The following is an 18,935-nucleotide window of genomic DNA, read 5'->3' as shown; positions in this document are numbered from 1 at the left end:
AGCGGCCACACCCAGGCAGAGAGCCGTTCACTGCAGCGTCACACCTGGGTATGTTGATCATGTTCGTCCTCGGGGGGGGGATCTCCAACTTTAGGACGCTTTGAGAAAGAGACTCTGTGTGTCTCGTCAGGGGACATCTTAGTAGAACGTCTCGAGTCAGGCAGCACGGAAAGTTCCCCCGCGCTGACTCTACCTGCGCCCGCTATACAGGAACCCAACACCCGTCTGACAACGGAAGTGCTCTTGGTTTCCGGATCCAACCCATCCTTAGCTTGACCTCCTGCGCAGAGAGGCAGGACTGCCTCAGACAGACATGGTGCCCTCTGAATGGAAGCCCACCTCACAACGAGACTCCAGCCATTAGACAAATTATCCGACATTTAGCAGACATGGGGGCAGCCTCCCTGGAGATGGAATTACTTTATTATCTGTGGGGTCCCAGGAGGGGGTCCTGGAGGGAAGTGTGCCCCCTGGAAGTGTGCCCCCTGAAAGTGTGCCCCCTGGAAGTGTGCCCCCTGGAGCTCTGGCCACGTACCCCCCTCTGATCTCTGTTTCTGCCCTGCAAGGACCCAGAGAGGCCTGCTCCCCCTGTCCTCTGATGTCTACCTGGGGTCTCTTTGTCCCCGGGGCGGCCTATTGTCCTCCAGACGAGGCTTAAGCAGATGTCCGGCCACAGGGCTCTCTCGCAGGAAGTAGTAAACCCTCCACCTTGCAGCGTTTCATTCATATGGAGGCTGCAGAGTAACAGCCATGAGAGTGCCTTACACATGCTAATGTGGACAAACAAGGTCCCCTGTAGGGATGGCTTCTACAAATGTTTGACCATACTGCCATACTGGATCATGCCAGTCCACCGGACTGGGGCAGACAGCTATGAAACAGCCTTGAAGAGGCTAAATCGCCCTCAGTTGTAAAGTAACTTAGAAGTGGGGAGGAAATGGAGGATGTGGCAGGATTTGGGAGACTGTTTTAATAGTGTGTAAACTTGATACTTGCACCCCTCTCTTCAGGAGCCACTGTGAAGGAGGGCTATGTGCCTTCTGTCTCCCTCACATCCACAATGGAAGACCTTGGGACACACACACATAATGCATGTGCACACATGCACACATACACACTCATACGTATTTTTAAGAAAGATTTTCCATACAACTGATTGTGTTTGTAAACAACTGAAGAGATATATTCTAGTGTATTTTTAATCACAAATACCATATTTCCAAATAAAAAGATTTTATTCTGTGCATTTTTTAATACACTACGTGAGCACGGAGGAAGTCAATCTAGAGACATTGAAAGGAAACGTGATTAGCTTCTTTCAACCTGACAGTCTGTAACTTGCAGCTGGCCACTTTTATCAGTGTTGGACACCTGCTGGAAATATTGATCCGGCAGTGCTTTCACCGGCTCAACTCTGCTTAACCATCATGGTTTTAAACAATCCTACGTCGTCTCACATTGACGTCTAATCCCATAGACTGAAGAATTGATCGACTGATTCGAACATAAATTTACGTGTGAGAAAATAACAGCCTAAAACATGTCGGTGTTGTATCACAAAGTGGTGTAACTATGATAGAATGCGTTTTAACAAACTGAAAAGGACGAGTAACAGTTTAACAATCTATTTATTATGGATATTATCTACTTAGTTAATACAGTTTGATTATCGTTTGTTTATTTTTTCTTTAGCAGAAGTATGAAAGAAACATTTGTCACTTCTCTTAACAAGTAGGATTAACTTAATATTAGTGACCGTCATCAACGCTTACGGCCAATTAGGAAGTCGTGTTAAACGCTTAAATGGTACTTTTGTCACGTGGTCACGAAAAACCGCGTCCCTTCGAATGGAGCGGAACGGACAGACGCTTTAAAGACCGCTCTCTTTACTCATCGACCGTCACTAGGAAAATAGAGAATCCGAGGTGGAACAGTATACGAGTAGAGCTTTATTGCACCAGCGGTTTATTGAAAGCATAAAAACAGTGTAGGGAAGTATGTCAAGTGCCTTCTAAATGCGCAAAGACGCATGCGAGTGATCTCCATCGTCTTCCATTCCCGCTTTGGAGGTATTTCAGCTAGAATGTTGGATTCCAAGGAGTCTGGAGTGAAAATGTCCGCACATAGGATTTCGTTTTCCATCATTGATATACTGGATCCACAAAAATTCAATAGCAAAAGGATAGGCGCTACCAAAGAGAAGTTTCGGTCACCAAATGCAGAGGAGGCAAGTTTGAAAGCGGACGGCGGCGCAGGTGGAGAACTGACGGTGAAGCGCGTGAAAACAGGTATGGAGGATAGGATTATGCTAAAATGTAAATTATGAATGAAACTTTCTTCTGTTATTGTTATGTAACAGGGGATGTTTTTCGTCCACTTGGAATGCTAATTCATCATTAACGTGTTTGGCTATCCATTTGATATTTCATGTATGCATACTCAAGAGCATAGACATTTACTAATAGCATCCGTAACTAATATGTAGATTTGAGGTGAACCCCCAAAAAAGACACTTTAGGCTACAGTATTTGCATCGCATTGAGCCAGCCTAAACAAACCAAAACATGCAATGACCAACAGAGAGATCAGATTTATGTCATCTCTCTATATGACCTTCCTTTACTTTCCAAGGCTGCGTTTCCTTTTAAGAAACCACAAAAGGCTCGCTCCCACAGCCAGCGAGTGTGATTGGCATGGGGACAGGCAGGCCAGATAATTGTTTAAATCGTCCCATTGAGGATGCCTCCGCGCGCTTTGATCGATATCCCATTACTGCATCCTGCATATCTCCCTCCAGCACCTTGCAGGTACAAACTTCAAACCCCTTCCATGTCTGATCCTAAATATCGTTCGATTAAAACCTCCCTTTAAATAGATGACATTTATCGATCCTGAGACAAATATGAAACTCCATTAGCACGTCACGGGTAGATAGTGGAGCTGGATTTAGACGGGATTTCTTTCCGCTACATGACATTTGAGACGATTTGAGATTTATAAATCATTTAGGATTAGAGACCAAGCCATCCCAGTGGCCCTCCGCTCGTGCTTTGTTCCACCCGTAAGGCCCGGTGATTTTAATCAACAGGAGTTTACAGTTGTTCTTCAACTTGAACGGCCTATATTTCCAGGGCGCTAAACGGACCTGTGCGGCAAGCACCTGTAAATTCTTCGTTTTGTCCAAACGTGAATGGAGCTGTCCTTTCAGCACCTCACCCAGCCTAACCTGAGAGTCCACAAAATATCAGTAGTTTCGCATTTATCCTATCTTAAAGTCTTTCAGCTGCATTCCTCTAACTACAATGTTGATTCTTTATGTTAGCAGAGGAAGAAACGCAGACGGACTCAGCAACGGATGCCACTTGCCAGGCTACCAACGACTGTACACTTTCAGAAGGTCCCACGAATGAGCCAGCGCCTTGTCTTACAGAAGATCTGGACGATGAGGACAGTGGTGGTACCGGAGCCGTTAACTCAGTATCACCTGACCCTTCTCACAAGCGGCGGCGTTCTGACCACGGCAGCGCCAAGCCGCGGCGAGCCAGGACAGCGTTCACTTATGAACAACTGGTAGCTCTGGAGAACAAATTCCGCGCCACGCGATATCTGTCCGTGTGCGAAAGACTCAACCTGGCGCTCTCCCTCAGTCTCACTGAAACCCAGGTTAAGATTTGGTTCCAGAACCGAAGAACCAAGTGGAAAAAGCAGAACCCAGGTGCAGACAGCACTATGCAGCCCGTCTCAAACTCTATACTCAGTGTCAGCCCAAGTCCAGTAACCTGTGGGTCGAATCCTACCAGTTACCAGACTTTTCCATCCTTCAGTTCTGGTAATATCATTTTCCATTCGACGGGTGCAGTTCCCCTATCGTCCACAGGAGGGCTTCTGCATCCCTTTATGCACAACGGATATCTACAACCACCCTACTTCACTCCACATTTATAAAAGAAGTATGTTATTATGTAGTGACACACAACAACAACTCGTTGGGCAATCCAAGTGTTGTATCCTATAAATAAGAATTCCTAAATACTTCGTAATAACAGAGGCAGCCCAGTAATTAGTGTGCAGAAGAAGAAATGTTGGACATACTGTGAGTAAACTGAAATGATCAGATGGCGCTTCAAAATCCCTCCGCGTTCAGTTAAACCCCTATAAAATGATATGTCATCCTCTGTTGACGAAACCGATGTACATAATGTAAAGAAAAAACAAATACCATATTATTAAGTCTTCCGCCGCTCACTGGTGTAGGCTAAGAAGAAATACCGGTTTGAATTGTTTCAGTATGGCGTTGTTAAACCATTTTTGATTGTGTCTGGATAAAAAGTGCAAGGGCACCTATCTATCACCTTCCTCATCTCTTTCCGTGTCTGTTTGACAGTCTTGAACTGTTAGGGTCTGATTTCCTAGCTAACTCACCATATAAATTAAACATTAAACAATATACATCATATATGACCCTGTTGATCCTTGCTGTGTCCAGGTTACAAGGTGTTTGTGCATCTTTAGTAACTTGAGATTAAGAAATCTGAAATGATAATTATGAACGAGATACATTTAATCGTAAATCCTTTTTTTTGTGTGTGTTTGTAAAAACTGCTCTTCTGTTTGACTCGGCTTTTTTAAAAGCACAATTAACACAGTCCACTGACATGTCTTGGACATGTCTTGGACACAGCACAGACTACTCTCACTAACAGCATGCCTGCATGACAGAACAGCAGGGCAGATGACACCATTAAATAGTTTAACATCTAAGAGCTACATCTGCCACACTCCTACTTTAAATAATAATTGTCAAAAACTATATTCAGACTACATGATTCATACTTAATAAAGTAAAGGTTTTCACACACAAACTGCTTTTTCAACACTGCAACAAGACTTGCTTCCTAGTCTGCCATACACACTGCAACCACTACATGTCGCCCCTTCCGCATTTTTATGTTTGTCATAACTTGACAAATGTACACAACAAGACGTTGGACTGCTATAAGGTCACCGAAGGATCTGAACAGAAAATGAACATGAAATGTCATTCCTCCGTGGGCAAAGTGAGAGAGGGCTTGTCTTCATGCCTGTAGATGTGACTGTGTATGTGTGAGTGTGTGTGTGTGTATATATGTGTTTACACAGACACGATGAACACCACCAAGGAATTTTTGCTCGTACTCTGCTACTGCTGCTGCGACCTGTGACCAGCAATCCATCGCCATAGGAAGACCAGGACCCCTCCTCTTTTATTCTGATTTCACATTCCTGTCATTCTCTTCACTGCCTAGCTCCACAGCAGCCTGGTTCAGCCCTGGTCCTCCTCACCCCCTGCCCTACGTGTCTTGGATGTTTCCTTCCTTCCTTCCCTTCTTTCTTGTTTCAAATCTATGGCGGGTCAGGTGGCTGAGCGGTTAGGGAGTCGGGCTATTAATCAGAAGGTTGTTCGTTTCGATTACCGGTCGTGCAAAATGACGTTGTGTCCTTGGGCAAGGCACTTCACCCTACTTGCCTCGCGGAGAATGTCCCTGTACTTATTGTAAGTCGCTCTGGATTAGAGCGTCTGCTAAGTGACTAAATGTAAATGTATGGAGACCCATTCATTTGAATCGGGTGTATGAGAGCAGGGAAACATCTAAAACATGCAAGGCAGGGGGGCCAGAGGTCCAGGATGGCAGTGTGAGATGTGTGGCTGTTGATGCCTGGGAAATGTGAGAGGCGTTCTGTTGTAAGTCGAACGCCCATACCCCTGACACAATTCTGTTGGTTTGTACCCTCGTTTCACTCTGGCACATCCTAACACCTATAGGCTCAGAATTTTCCAGTTCTAACTGGATCAATATTAGATGAAACCCATCTTGTTACCCAGAGATACACTGGCTGCCACCCACGGGCGTTTTGATGACATTGTGCATTTAATGTTTTTTTTACGAGGTTTTGAATCTGTTTGGGGGGTCGTTTGGGGCTGGGAGAGAGTAGACCTGTTTAAGATTCATGTGTGAGAAGCTTCACTGAGGGAAGGTCAGATACTCATAATACGTACATGTCCTGAGGTGGGAGGAAGGGGAAAATGCTTTCCTTATCTATTTACCAGTGACAATGTGACATCAATACTTTAGGACTGAGGGTGGGGGGTCCAGTCTATGCCTGTCTGCTGCTCTGCTATGAGGTCCACAGTGACTGGTACCATCTCTGCCAGGGTCAAAGGTCAGCAGAGGGAAAGTGATATTTCAGTCGCCGATACTTCACTGGTCTGAGGGATTTGTGTACATTGTTGGACAATACTGTGGTGGTAAAGCATATCTTCCTCTCATCCTGAACTGAGGCGTGTATCCTGGACTGATTTTGGAGTATGGAAGGTTTTCTGGTTGTTATGGTTACATAGCCATTTGGTTCCTTTAATGAATGATCAAATATAGGCCAGCAGTGTTTCTCATTAGCATAGGTCAGTAGTCACAACAACAACAACAAGCATCTGCAATACATCTCTCACACTTGAGGGGAACCATGCACAAAACTAGAAGGTGGGCAAGAACCAAGTGAACAATTCAGCTCCTAATATCCTCAACTTTTAAAAGAGTCAGTGGAAAAATGGCCCAAACCAGCTAGTCTAGACTGTTGTAGGTTATAACACTGTATGTCGGTATTTCCTTCACTAATTCTGCATTGTACTGCAGAGGACTGGATACAGGAAGTAAGTGGGGTGTTTTAGGGCTAAAGCATCAGGAACTACTAGACACACCCTTTCAAATGATTGCTACAAAACAGGAGTGCATGCCAGAAAATCACTGAGTATTGTTAATGAGGTGACATTTGAGACATATGACCAGTCAAGAAATGTCCTTATAAATCAACAAAAGGCACTACTTTACATAATACTTCAGCAGAGAACAATACAGACATGCCCTTGATCTGTACTGCCTCAGAATTTGAATGTTGTTCCGAGATTGTTTACACCACCAAGTTAAGGCTTTATCTTAAACTCAAGATAATATTAGACAGGAATCTGTGTAATGTAGCTAGACAATGGAAAGTCTGCTTCGCTAAACCACAAATTCGCCTGCCTCTCGTGTTTTACTGCTCTTGAGACAAGAACGTTGCAAGCGTGTCGCAGTTCAAACAGTTTCCTGTCTGTGTCCTGTCAAGTTTCAGCTGCCCAGCACAGCGGCCATGAACTCCACTAATTGGCCACCTCGATGCTATCAACACATTCCCCAGACTCATCACAACAAGGGATGTTTAATTTGGTTTAAATGATTACAGTTTCCCATAGCTGCTCTGCGTCAGACTTGACAGGTGAATAGCGCAGATAACGTCTCAGAGGATGAGAGATGTGCGTAAGACATTTTTCGTCGGTATCACGTCTGTTTCCAGTCACTTTGAGGGGTGTGTTCTGAAACAGTCTTGACAATACAGGGCTCTCAAGTCTCGCGCGTTCACCGTGAGACTCATGCATTTTAACCATTTCTCACGCAGCATCTTGTATTATATCTTGTAACTCTAGGTTGTGTTAGGTAAGTGATAATATGACTATGGAAATAATGAACTAAAGAAAAAACTTTTAGAAAAAACGAAATGTAATGAATTCCCCAAATTTGGGAAGATTTATTTATTTAAGTGAAATGTAAGTGGGTATCTGACTTTTGGGGGAAATATCTGGATGGTTTACCAGGCCAGTTTTGAGCTCTGTTCGCATTTAAGTACAAGAAGTCTGGAAATTTAATGTCTGGGACCGTTATCTTTGTTTACCTTAGATTTACTTTCCATCTAATTTAGAGATTCATGGTTTGGACATGACTCAGTCTCTTAATCGTTTGAGGGGTTTTGTGGTGGAAGGAAGTAGGCTAGATTATATGACAAATTTGCTCCACTGTGGCAAAGATCTGGTTGCTGTGCATTGCGTCGCCCCCACATAGTTTTATCAGTCCTTGGAAGCTGGTTGGTTGATCATTGGTTAATGACAATGAATCAGGGTTGTTTAAGGTACTGATGGCAAAAGCCACACTGTTCTGGTTTCAATATGCTCACAATTTCCTAAAAGGTGTTGATTAATTAGTTCCTGGCATTGCTGTAAGAGAGACCAGAGAGAAACGGATTCTGCTGTTTCTGACTGCAAATTAGTAAAAACTCATGACTCAAAACTCAGCACTGCTGTGTTGACATGAGTTGCCTATATTGCTCAATCTTTTTAAGTAATATGTATTTAAAAATAAATCACGAGGAGGAAAACGGTTAGGCTAAAATAAACGAACACTGCATTAATCAATAGTTCAAATTACCCACAAAATCTGTCAACCTTTACCTGTCAGAAAGATTCAATAAAACCGCTGATAAATATTGATCTGATCTGATTAAATAATGAAAACTATTACACATTTTTGATTCAAGAGACAGATGACAAAACCCATTCGCATTCAGATCATGAGTCACATGCGAGATGTGTATAAATCGGCTATCGCCGAAGCAAGGAATTATCAGCAATTAGACACAGTCTCTCATAAATATGGATGTTCTCTGAGGGGGATACGATTTATTCAAATGAGTCTTTATCTCACTTCGCAGCGGAGAAGAAGTCCTGGAGCGAGCAAGCTTTCACTTGTCAGGAATATACTATCTCACCTTTTAATGTCGAACATGCTGGAAGTTGGAAGATGATAATTACGCAACACTTCAACACATTTTATAGGCTAATGTTTTTCTCTCAAGAAACATTTGTCATGACGAATCGTCAGGCAGCGCTAACTGAATTGATGATTCACGGAGCAAAGGATGGAAGAACTTTCCAGACTTCCTCTCAAATACCGAAACCACTTTTTAATAGCCTATAGGCTACAGCATAACTCAGCAAATAATGATACGCGATATAAAATATCTCATCAGAGGCGAAATTGACTTTTGTCATAATTACTTTTAGGGACTTACTTTCACATGAACAAACACACGCCTTTGCTCTCTCTGTCTTTCGCAGTTTTTTGTCAACCTCTTTATTTCTATCCTCCAATATTCCTCCTCCTCTATTTTGTCCCTCGTTTTTTTTACTCTCGCTTTTCCATACCGGAGCCCAGTACAGTCAGTAGTAACGCGAGGCGAATCAAAATGTAACAGTTCCCCGTCGCAATGCAATATGGGCTTATAGATTACAATATTATGCTACACATGTTCTGAGATATTTTTTTGCTTTTCCAGTTTGATACCGGTAGGATATTTTTAAGGAGACTTAACTTAAGAGGCATAACGGATTAATCTCAACTTCAATGTAAGTATTTGCTCATTTGCTATTATTGTTATTATTTCACGTGATATAATGTTATATATGTTGTGTATTTTATTGTGTTGTCGTTATAAGAGTATCTTAGCATATATATAAGATGGATGACACGTTTCTGCCCTTAGAACAATATAGAAACCATTCACTCAACGTTACATCTATTCACTAACCCAGATTCATCTGACTGTAGCCTACATCACTGGGTCGATGTTGATTACAAAATTGCACCTTTGAGTTTACATCATGGATAAGTGGTTTGTGGGTCTGCCAGGAACAGCTCTGTTTTTCCTCCAGACAGTTCTTCAGTGGACAGCTGCAAAACATCTCAGTTAGACCTTAAGGGTTGAGTGAACTCTTGGTTTAGTTTCCTTAGTCTCAGTGACCAAATGACAGAAATAGATTATTTTTTTAAATATTTGAATAATCACTGCCACCACTATCATTTGTTTATTATAATGATTTTATCTTCTATCTGATCTTGTCCAAACCCTTCAGTTCTCCTACCTGCTTGACTGTCTGAATCTCTATTATTGACTGAATGACTGTACTTTTATGCCTACAGTTTCCATACACATGATCATTTATAAAACGTTGCCTCATAGCTTGCTCTCTGTCTACACAAACCCTTGCTAGGGTATTCGCCGCACTGTAAACACTCCATAATTCTTTTGTGTGTTAAATTCCATTGACTTACACGGTGTTGCTACAGCCATAGTGTATGTTTGCCAACTCCCTGCACACGCACACAAACACACGCAACCACACACAAACACACGCAACCACACACAAACACACACGCACTTTGTGTCCAGGAGCCCTGGAGTCCCCATGCTCTCTCCCTGCTCGCTGACAGGGGCTGTGACAGGTAGACAGATGACCTTTGGATAAACCCTGTCTCAGTAGACTCAGCTGGCTCTCTCTGAAAACCCTGGTGTCGGAACAAGGAGTGTGGGGCAGGTGTGTTTGTGTTTCTGTCTGCACAAAGATGGGTGAGTGTTTGCTACTTGAGGTTGGAGGCTGCTGCTTTAACCCTTCCACTGTCCTCACACCCAAGTCCAGTTTCACAGTTCTTCAGCTCTTCCCTGCCAAGTTTGGTGTGAGATGCTGGTCGCACAGGCTGGGTCTTAGTTCCTAAGATAAGCAAAATAGCTGGAGTTTTTCATAACTTGTCTCTATTTGGCTCTGCGTTCAAAATGCACAACGTCACAATGGACAGTGCTGTGTCATGGTGGACGTTTAGACCGTGGTTTAGAAGACTTTGGAACGGCTGCATTTTCATCCAAAGTTGTCTGAGAGTGGTGCCTTCTTGTTTTCATAAGAGCTCTCCATTTTTGCTGCACCAGATCGAAGGAGGAGGAAAGTGACAGAAAGGTAAGAGAGGACACAGGGGGGGAGTCAGTTGATTCATTTATTACTTAGTTGTGATCTCCAGTAGAGACTTTTCAAAGCCGTAAATAACTGACGTCGTAACTACGACGACAAACTACGACTTCAATAATATCTCTGTGTGGCTTCTTGTGACCCTCTGTCATCACTTCCTCATCCAGTCATGAAGACCACCCAACTTGTCTTCAGATACCTCTTTGTGTCTTGTCTCTCTTTCCCTCGCTCTCTCTCTTAAACGACACCTCTCACACAGTAGGAGACACCCGTCGATGTCTCTCTGGGTGTTATGATGTCACAGAGCTTTGAAAGCCGTGAAACAGCACCGCTTCAGCTCAGCAGGCGCATGCTCCGCTCGGCTTGACAGCACATCTGTGTTCCAGACATCCCAGCGGTGGACTGCTCTGACCTGGACTTATAAAGGCCCCCCACTGTCCAACATAATCACTTTTAGGAGACGTATCTCCACAGGGGTCGATGTCCATCTCAGTGAGGATTCAGCCATTTATTGGGGTCTTCTATAATTTAACGACCCAGCACAAGCCACCTTTTGAATGCCCAGGTCAGCCATTAAAAACGATGCACTCGTCTGAAGGCATGAGGAAAACCTTGTGTGCTCCAACTATACACGCACTCCATCAACAGAAGATAAGGCACATGCATGCTCTTCTCGTGTTGCGTGTATTCTCCTGCCTTTTAGTTTGAGTTCTGGGTTCCTTGTCCATCATCAGAACGAGTTGGCCAACGTGTCCTGTACTCCCTCTCGTTCTGGGAATGTGGCCTGGCGTCTTGCCATCAGCCACGGCTGAAATGAACCAGGATGCTGTAGACGAAAGGAAGTTGGTAAACAAGAGAACGGGAGGACTCTCCAACTATCACCCTGTATGGACCGCCCTCCGAGCTAAGGAAAGTGGAAACGTGTACAAGGAGATCAAACGAATTGGAGGAAAGGGGACGTAGGGAAAATTTGAGAGTTGAGATCTTGGAAGGAGAAGGTGTCGGAAGTCAGATGTTTGAGAAGATGATGGTAAAAAAAAATCCTGAAGATTCATCACCTTTCATTTGTTGACCACTAAAGTCATTTTGTGTCTGCTCTCCTGTGTAAATTTTTTCTCTATGAGTCATGTTGTCCTCTGAATGCCTTTGTGAGTAAGTTTATTCCTGTAAGAATGTTCTCCTTTGAAGGAACTTACTTTCAGTTTAGTGGATCAAAGCGTAAGAATGAGATCCCCTCTGATTGTAATTTAGTCTTTCAAAAGACTTTCAAGGAGTCCTATAGGCGATGTTGAAACACTTACGCCAACCCACTCAGCCTCCCACTCAAGCACACACACACGCGCACACACACACACGCGCGCGCGCACACACACACACACACACACAGATGTGTTATACTGTTTTGTTTTTAACACTTAACGGCTGAGCCTGTAACGCACAATGTTTTAAAAACATAATAGGCTTGATGTGGCCCCAAATGCATGACTCCCATTTGTGACCCTCACAACAGTATCTGGTTAGGAACAACACAGTCAAATGAGATAATGGTTAATGTTATTTTTCCAAGGACCAAGGTTTACAGTAATTTTAAGGAGGAGCTGGAGCTGTGAAAATAAAACAGTGCAGAGTAATTGATGGAGTCAGGAAGTGTTTCCTAAATTCTTCTTCAGTTTACGATTACAGAAGGGTATATCGACTTGCAATTGTACTTATGTTTGCTCACCACAGGTAGCTTGATGATATAAATAGTAATCATTTACATACAAATATTTACCAACCGAAACAGTTAACAATACCAATGTGAAATATGTGACACGTGAAAAAGCTTTGCAACCTGCTCTGCTTTGTTTAAAAAAAGTCAAAAATGTTGTCTTTTTCTTTAACAGGTATAAACTGCTGAGTTTCATAACCTGGTGTGATACTGACTTCCCTGAATAATCTACATGTCAACAGCACTCATATCTGGATGTATAAATGTATGTTGAATGCCTCTTCAAGTCAAGCCTCATTAGTACTTCCCGCTGCTCCTTCCCTTCATCACATCCTCCCTGCAAAATGTCTCACGTGGACTACAAATACAGAGCCCTTCCTCAAACAGACTACAAATATGGCGCAGCCACACAGGAAGTAGAGAATCACAAGAAGAGGTCAGCAATGCCATGCGAGGGAGACGGCCCCATCAGTCTGTTCACAGCTCCGGAGGTCAAGCAGGTTGCTATGCAGGTTGCTATGCGGTCACTGGCCTTCGTGAGGAGCATCACAAAGATCAAACTCCTCGGTTTTCTGTCGGGGTTAACCCTCACGTTCCTGGTTATGACATCGTACATCCTGACCTGTGACAGGAAGGGACGCCAAGTGACCCCGTCACCGGTCCACGTCACACCCACCACGGTCCACCTCAGCGGCGTCCCCTCCAGCAGGGCTTCCCCTCTGGGAGAGGTGGACCTGGAGCTCCTGATGGAGACTGTGGACCTCAAGTTACGACTCAGCAGTCCCAGGAGGGTTCCTGCTCTGAAGGACGTTCTTCACTCTGATCTTCACGTACGTTCGTATGAGGCAACATCTGGGCTGGGATCCTTGAATTCATATGTTTTGATGGATTACATAGGTACAGATGTGTTTAGCTTTTGAATCAGATGGATATCAGGTCGATCGTTTTCACGTATTTGTCTGTTTCGTTCTCCGCAGTTGTTCTCGGTCATTCCCCGACAGTTCTCACCCAACGTCAAGAGTCCGTGTTGGTACGAGGAGCACGTTGGAAACACCAGCGCGGACGTGTACGGTGAGAACCTTTACGCGCTGCACTCGGTGAACTTCCGAACCGTCTGCGACTATCTGAGGAGAGATTTCCGTGAGCACCTGTACCACAACAACAGCAAACTCTACAGGCTACGCTGCCTGCCGTACTTCTATATTATCGGCCAGCCCAAAAGTGGAACGACGGATCTTTACCATAGACTCATGCTTCACCCTGAGGTCCGGTTCTCCACCATGAAAGAACCACACTGGTGGACCAGGAAAAGGTTTGGTGAGTTGCAGTACACTGGGGAAAAAGCCCCTCCAAATATAAGTAAAAAAAAAAAAAAAAAAAAAATGTAAGTGCTTATAAATAAATTGGAACAAATGAAAATCTGCTCATATTTCTGGCGTCAGTTGGGTGTTACCTTGACTGAGTGACCGAGGACAGGAGAGTGAGAGTGCTCTGCCCTGTGGTCCAGGTATCATCCGTCTCAAAGACGAGGCCAGAGATCGTTTCCCTGTGGAGGACTACATAGACCTGTTTGATCTGGCAGCTTACCACATCCAGGATGGCTTTCTGGGAAATGCATCAGATGGCCACAGCAATCAGCAGATTGTCACAGGTTTGTGTGTCTTCGTGTGTGCTTGTGTGTGTGTGTGTTTGTGTGTTGTTGGTTGTTATTGCCTTGAAAATATGCTGTCAAATGTCAGTATACGGCACCTACTCAGGACCCTGGAGCAAGCTATAGTGGAAATGTGCTCTTGATTTCAAACTGGCTTTCTCCTCTCCTGTGTTTTCATCAGCTCACCCATCAACAAGCAAATCATGGTTCTCATTGTATTCAAGAAGTAGCTTCACAAACAATGCCACTAATGCCACTAATGCCACTCTCTTATGGATAATATCACCTTTACATGCTTACTTCCTACTCTGCACACTGGCTGTTGTATTTAGATGTTATGACTGATGAGTGGATTTGATTGACAGGTGAAGCCAGTGCATCCACCATGTGGGACAGTCTAGCTGGAAGCTGTTCCCACGGTAACGGAGCAGGCAGGGAGCCACACTTCCTGGTTCAGGACTTCATCCATGCCGCCCAACCTGATGCTAAACTCATAATCATGCTGAGAGACCCGGTAGAAAGGTACTGACCAACTCACACAACTGTCCCAATATCTGATCAGTTCAGATCGTCATTTATTCATCCTCGAGAGGCAGGTCAGAATGGTAGGTGTGGTGTTTAATAAACTGTGGTTTATACTGACAGGACAGGTGGGTGAATTATTAGTCCTTTCACTCACTCATTCATTCATTCACCCATCCATTTAATCCTTCACCCATCCATTCACTCATTCATTCACCCATTCCTTCACTCATTTATCCACCCACCCATTCACTCATTTATTCACTCCTTCATTCACCCATCCATCCATTCACTCATTCATTCACTTATTCTTCTGCTCATGTGTAGGCAGCTATGTTGTGCCAGGCCGATGTGGCCTCAAACAGAAGCCTCTGCTTTGTGAAAAAAATATAAGTGTACAAATGTGTTCATCCAATCCCCCTGTGAACACTGTGCTGTGCTGTGCTGTGCTGTGTCTCTGCTAGGCTGTACTCAGACTACCTGTACTTCCACTTGGTGAACAAGTCAGCAGAGCGCTTCCACCACAAAGTATGTGAGTCTCTGCAGATGTTCCAGTCCTGTCTGTCCGAGAGTTCCATACGCTCCTGCATCTACAACACCCAGCTGTTCTACCACATGCCTGTGAGTAGCGGCCACCTTCATTGATGTCGACTGCCAGGCACAGGGCATACGAGCAGGGGCGGATCTAGAGATTTCCATTCGGGGTGGCAATGGGGTGGCAGAAGGAAGTTGTTGGGTGGCCTCCTGGAGGCAAATCAAAACCCAAAGTAGGGGGGTACAGTACTCCCTATGGTAAATGATTAGGCTATAACATTGTAGTTTAAATTAATTAAACAGTTACATTAATATTATTTATTGAAATGTTCTGTAATGTATAAATAATATTTTTACATGGGAAGATTGGGGTGGCAGTATTTTTTATTGCGGTGGCAGCTGCCACCCCTTGCCACCCCTTAGATCTGCCACTGCTTAAGAGGCCAACGGGCAGTGTTCTGAATGCTCACTGAGGAAGACTTTTTAGTTGTGTGTCTGGCGCCCTCCTCTGGTTGGAATATGAAAACAAGGAAATGCTGTTGGTGAGCACGACTGCTTGCGTCAGTCGAGGCAGAATCCTGATGCCTGTGTTTTGGTGCCCTCAGGTGCGACTCAGTCTTGGACTCTACATCATCTACCTGCTGGACTGGCTGACAGTTTTCCACAAGGATCAGATTTTAATTCTCCGTCTGGAGGATTACGCTGCCAATCTCAAAACATCCATGCACAGGGTCTTCAACTTCCTGAGTCTAAGTACGTCCCTGAATGAAAGCCAACTACTTACACACCAGCCATCAGTTTTCATCTTATCATATTATGGATCTTCACCACCACAAAACTGTCATAATGGTGTGATGGATGTATACTGTGTTCATGACTTGATTAACAGTAATGTCCCTGGGGGTATATGTTGTTTTTTTTTTTCAAATGTGGGTGGTACATCTTATTTTAATAACTGAAAATGCAACCGTTAAATCATTTTCTTGAAAAGAAGTGCGTGTGTGTGCATGGTTGGCGGGGGGGGGGGGGGGGGCAGATTTGCGGTTCTCAAAAGACACACACCAACGTATAATGAAATCGAACTCCCGGAACATCATGTGTGGATTGTCTGATTTTTTTCCTCGTCTTTTGACATCGCCCCTGCTTTCTTCTCCAGGCCCTTTATCAGAGCACAGAGAGCTGCTGCTAGCTAAGAAGCCCATGTCCAACACTCGCAGAGCGCAGGATCGGAGCCTGGGCCCCATGTTAGCCCTCACCAGATCCATGCTGCAGCGCTTCTACCAGCCCTTCAACCAGCACCTGGCTCAGCTCCTGGACAACCAGGCCTTCCTGTGGACTGACACATGAGGAGCCAAGGCCCAGCTTCCAGTCATCCAGGCCTTCCTGTGGGCTGATCCCAGTGAAGTCAGGTCGAAATCCCACACAACAGGGCCTCCCTTTGGGCAAAGAGACTGCTGGACCCCCGGTCTTCTTTACATCTGGCAAGCACCATGGGTTAAATTATTATAAATATATATATTAAGAAAAAAATGATGTCAGGTTTTATCAGAGATAATATATTGTAGGTGCATTACGTGAAGCCCAGCTGTGTCCACCAGGGGGAAGCACCTTCTCAAACTGCAAATCTACCACAAAAGACTGCCCACACAAGCCAATACAAGTTTTCACTCAGCAGTTATGTGTTTCTGTTCTTCATTGGTATGCTGCACAAAACCTACTCTCATGTCTGCCTCAGTGATAAACACATTTGTGTAAAGGCACAGTTCTTGGGTCGATTTGTGTTCAGTCACGACTAAATTGCTCTTTGCTGGTGTAGACACAATCTGAATAACATTAGGGTACCTTGGAGCTGGCCCGAACAGGGATGTGATTCTCATTAAATAAAGGAGGATTGTTACCTTCTGCTGTCATTTATATTTGGTCCACTTGAAACTTACATCTACTGATGGATTCCCCGTTGCCTGTTTCATTACAACCAATGCAAAATCTTATCGTTGATAATAATATAACATGCTTACTTTTGACTCTACACACTAGCTCTTGTATTTACATGTTGTGACTAATGGGTGGATTTGATTGACAGGTTAAGACAGGTGAAGTTCACCATGTTGTACAATCTAGCTGGGAGCCGTTCCCACGGCGACAGAGCAGGCACGGAGCTTCACCTGGTTCAGGACTCCATCCTCTCCATAGCAACAGTCTTTGTATACGATGTATACAGTGTGTGCATACATTTACATTTTGTAAGACGCTCTTATCCAGAGCGACTTACAGTAAGTACAGGGACATTCCCCCTAGGCAAGTAGGGTGAAGTGCCTTGCCCAAGGACACAGTGTCATGTGCACCGGCCGGGAATCAAACTGGCAACCTTCAGATTACTAGCCCGATGCTTTACCCGCTCAGCCACCTGACTCCCTGTGTACAGTGTGTGTACACATATACGGTATGTGTGTAGAATAGAGAAACACTATTGTTTGGTTTCATGCCTCTGTAAAGCTGCTCAACCTTCTCATACTGTCATACTTATAGCACTTATAACACTGTGGCTGTACAGTCCACCACTACCCACGACCTACCACCCTATGTCTGTCCGACCCAACACCTATCATGCTGTAGATTCTCTCGGCCGACGCTGACATGCTGAAGTTACTCAAACAGGTCAGGAGCAGGTCTTCTGGGTTAGACAGTCTTAATCCTCTCCTCTTTTTAATGAGCAGCTCAGGGGCAGAAAAGGACAAACTAGACACGTTTTTGCTAAACAATTAGTGATCCGGTAACTGATTCCCAAGCCTGGACATGACTCATTCCCAGCAGCAGGTTCACCAGGGAGGCGCTTGGTGACATCATCACTGCAAGGGAAGCCGTCTCTGTGTGCTCATCACATCAGAGAAAAATACAAATCTTTATCGACAACCGTGAGTTTATTCCAGGACACAGGCATTCCGAAAATGGCATAGACTCCATCATGGGAGATGCAGGTGAGCACCTTTTTCACCTCTACCTGGATCACCCTATTACACACTCTGACTCATCCACTCATGCCAACAAGTCTTTAGTCAAGTTTATTTTTCACTCTGTCTGACTTGACCCCTGCCTACTACTCAACATGAGTTTCACCTGGGAAACGATGACAAACTTTGCCATAAAATCTCAATTAAAGGTTAACTACATTATTGGTTGATTGGCATTCTTAACTTCTGATTATACAGTATATAAATAAAATAAACAAAATATCAGTAAACTACAGTTTATGAGGTCAGTGGCGTACAGTGTCTCTAATTGGTTGTTTGCATTCCTAGTTTCTTGGCATCTTCCTCCAGGTAGTGTCATGGCGACGGTGGAGAGTAAACAGCCATAATGAGAGGAAGATACAGACACATGAGGTCGTTCTTTGAAGCTTCCCAGAATTACTCAGTGTCTACAAAAACTTCCTTTGAGACGATCATTGTCTTCCGTTCAAGAGAAACACCTGAAACGTGAGTCTTCTAAAACTCTACTCTGCCTTCAGAAACAACAAGACTTTTTAGTTGTTGTCATTACTGGACTGTCGCTGCACGGTTACAAACCTTGTCATTATCCCAACATGATACATCACAGAAATCTGATGAAATATCTGATGTTAAGAATGTCTTGCCGGCAATATTATACACCGCAATTGCAATCAAAAACCGCGAATACTAATGAAGGGGTTCTGTGGAGACCCCTATCCCTCTGAAGAGGAAGTGAAATGGAATGCTAAGATAGGGTAATTTAGTGACGGTATTTCCTTGTGATAAAGGGAATCGGTGCTTAGACTTGTCTGATGAGGTGGGCAATGTATGGATCTCTTCCTCCAAAAGACTGACCTTTGGGGCCCCAGGTCTTAGTGTTAAAGT

The 18,935-nt window shown here is 44.2% G+C and overlaps 2 protein-coding genes across 3 annotated transcripts; both read left to right on the top strand.

Annotated features, from left to right (window-relative positions):
* The first annotated feature begins 1,997 nt into the window (after positions 1-1,997).
* Positions 1,998-4,419, top strand: nkx1-2a (NK1 homeobox 2a). The gene is made up of 2 exons (XM_084710076.1): positions 1,998-2,288; positions 3,323-4,419. Exons 1-2 carry the CDS (start codon positions 2,030-2,032, stop codon positions 3,943-3,945), a joined length of 882 nt encoding a protein of 293 aa, XP_084566202.1. The 5' UTR covers positions 1,998-2,029; the 3' UTR covers positions 3,946-4,419.
* Positions 4,420-9,058: 4,639 nt separating this feature from the next.
* chst15a (carbohydrate (N-acetylgalactosamine 4-sulfate 6-O) sulfotransferase 15a) lies at positions 9,059-16,962 on the top strand. Of its 2 annotated transcripts, XM_084667280.1 has the most exons (8): positions 9,059-9,250; positions 12,529-13,183; positions 13,331-13,670; positions 13,861-14,004; positions 14,370-14,526; positions 14,991-15,147; positions 15,666-15,813; positions 16,217-16,962. In XM_084667280.1, the coding sequence occupies exons 2-8, from the start codon at positions 12,617-12,619 to the stop codon at positions 16,405-16,407; spliced, it is 1,704 nt and encodes a 567-aa protein (XP_084523406.1). In that variant the 5' UTR covers positions 9,059-9,250; positions 12,529-12,616; the 3' UTR covers positions 16,408-16,962. The 2 variants fall into 2 exon arrangements, with proteins under 2 accessions (XP_084523406.1, XP_084523407.1); XM_084667281.1 differs by lacking the exon at positions 9,059-9,250 and having other exon boundaries at positions 11,110-13,183.
* The last annotated feature ends 1,973 nt before the right edge of the window (positions 16,963-18,935 follow it).

The sequence above is a fragment of the Hypomesus nipponensis genome, chromosome 11 (assembly GCF_054491055.1).
Source record: "Hypomesus nipponensis isolate SF chromosome 11, ASM5449105v1, whole genome shotgun sequence".
Classification (NCBI taxonomy): Eukaryota; Metazoa; Chordata; class Actinopteri; order Osmeriformes; family Osmeridae; genus Hypomesus; species Hypomesus nipponensis.
Note: the sequence above shows the minus strand (reverse complement) of the source record. Positions and strands in the feature narration are given on the sequence as shown.

Coding starts and splice junctions, on each gene's coding strand:
- nkx1-2a (XM_084710076.1), top strand. CDS start 2,030: ATGCGAGTGATCTCCATCGTCTTCCATTCCCGCTTTGGAGGTATTTCA. Junction 2,289..3,322: donor GGTGAAGCGCGTGAAAACAG/GTATGGAGGATA, acceptor TCTTTATGTTAG/CAGAGGAAGAAACGCAGACG.
- chst15a (XM_084667280.1), top strand. CDS start 12,617: ATGTATGTTGAATGCCTCTTCAAGTCAAGCCTCATTAGTACTTCCCGC. Junction 14,527..14,990: donor CTGAGAGACCCGGTAGAAAG/GTACTGACCAAC, acceptor TGTCTCTGCTAG/GCTGTACTCAGACTACCTGT. Junction 15,814..16,216: donor CTTCAACTTCCTGAGTCTAA/GTACGTCCCTGA, acceptor TTTCTTCTCCAG/GCCCTTTATCAGAGCACAGA.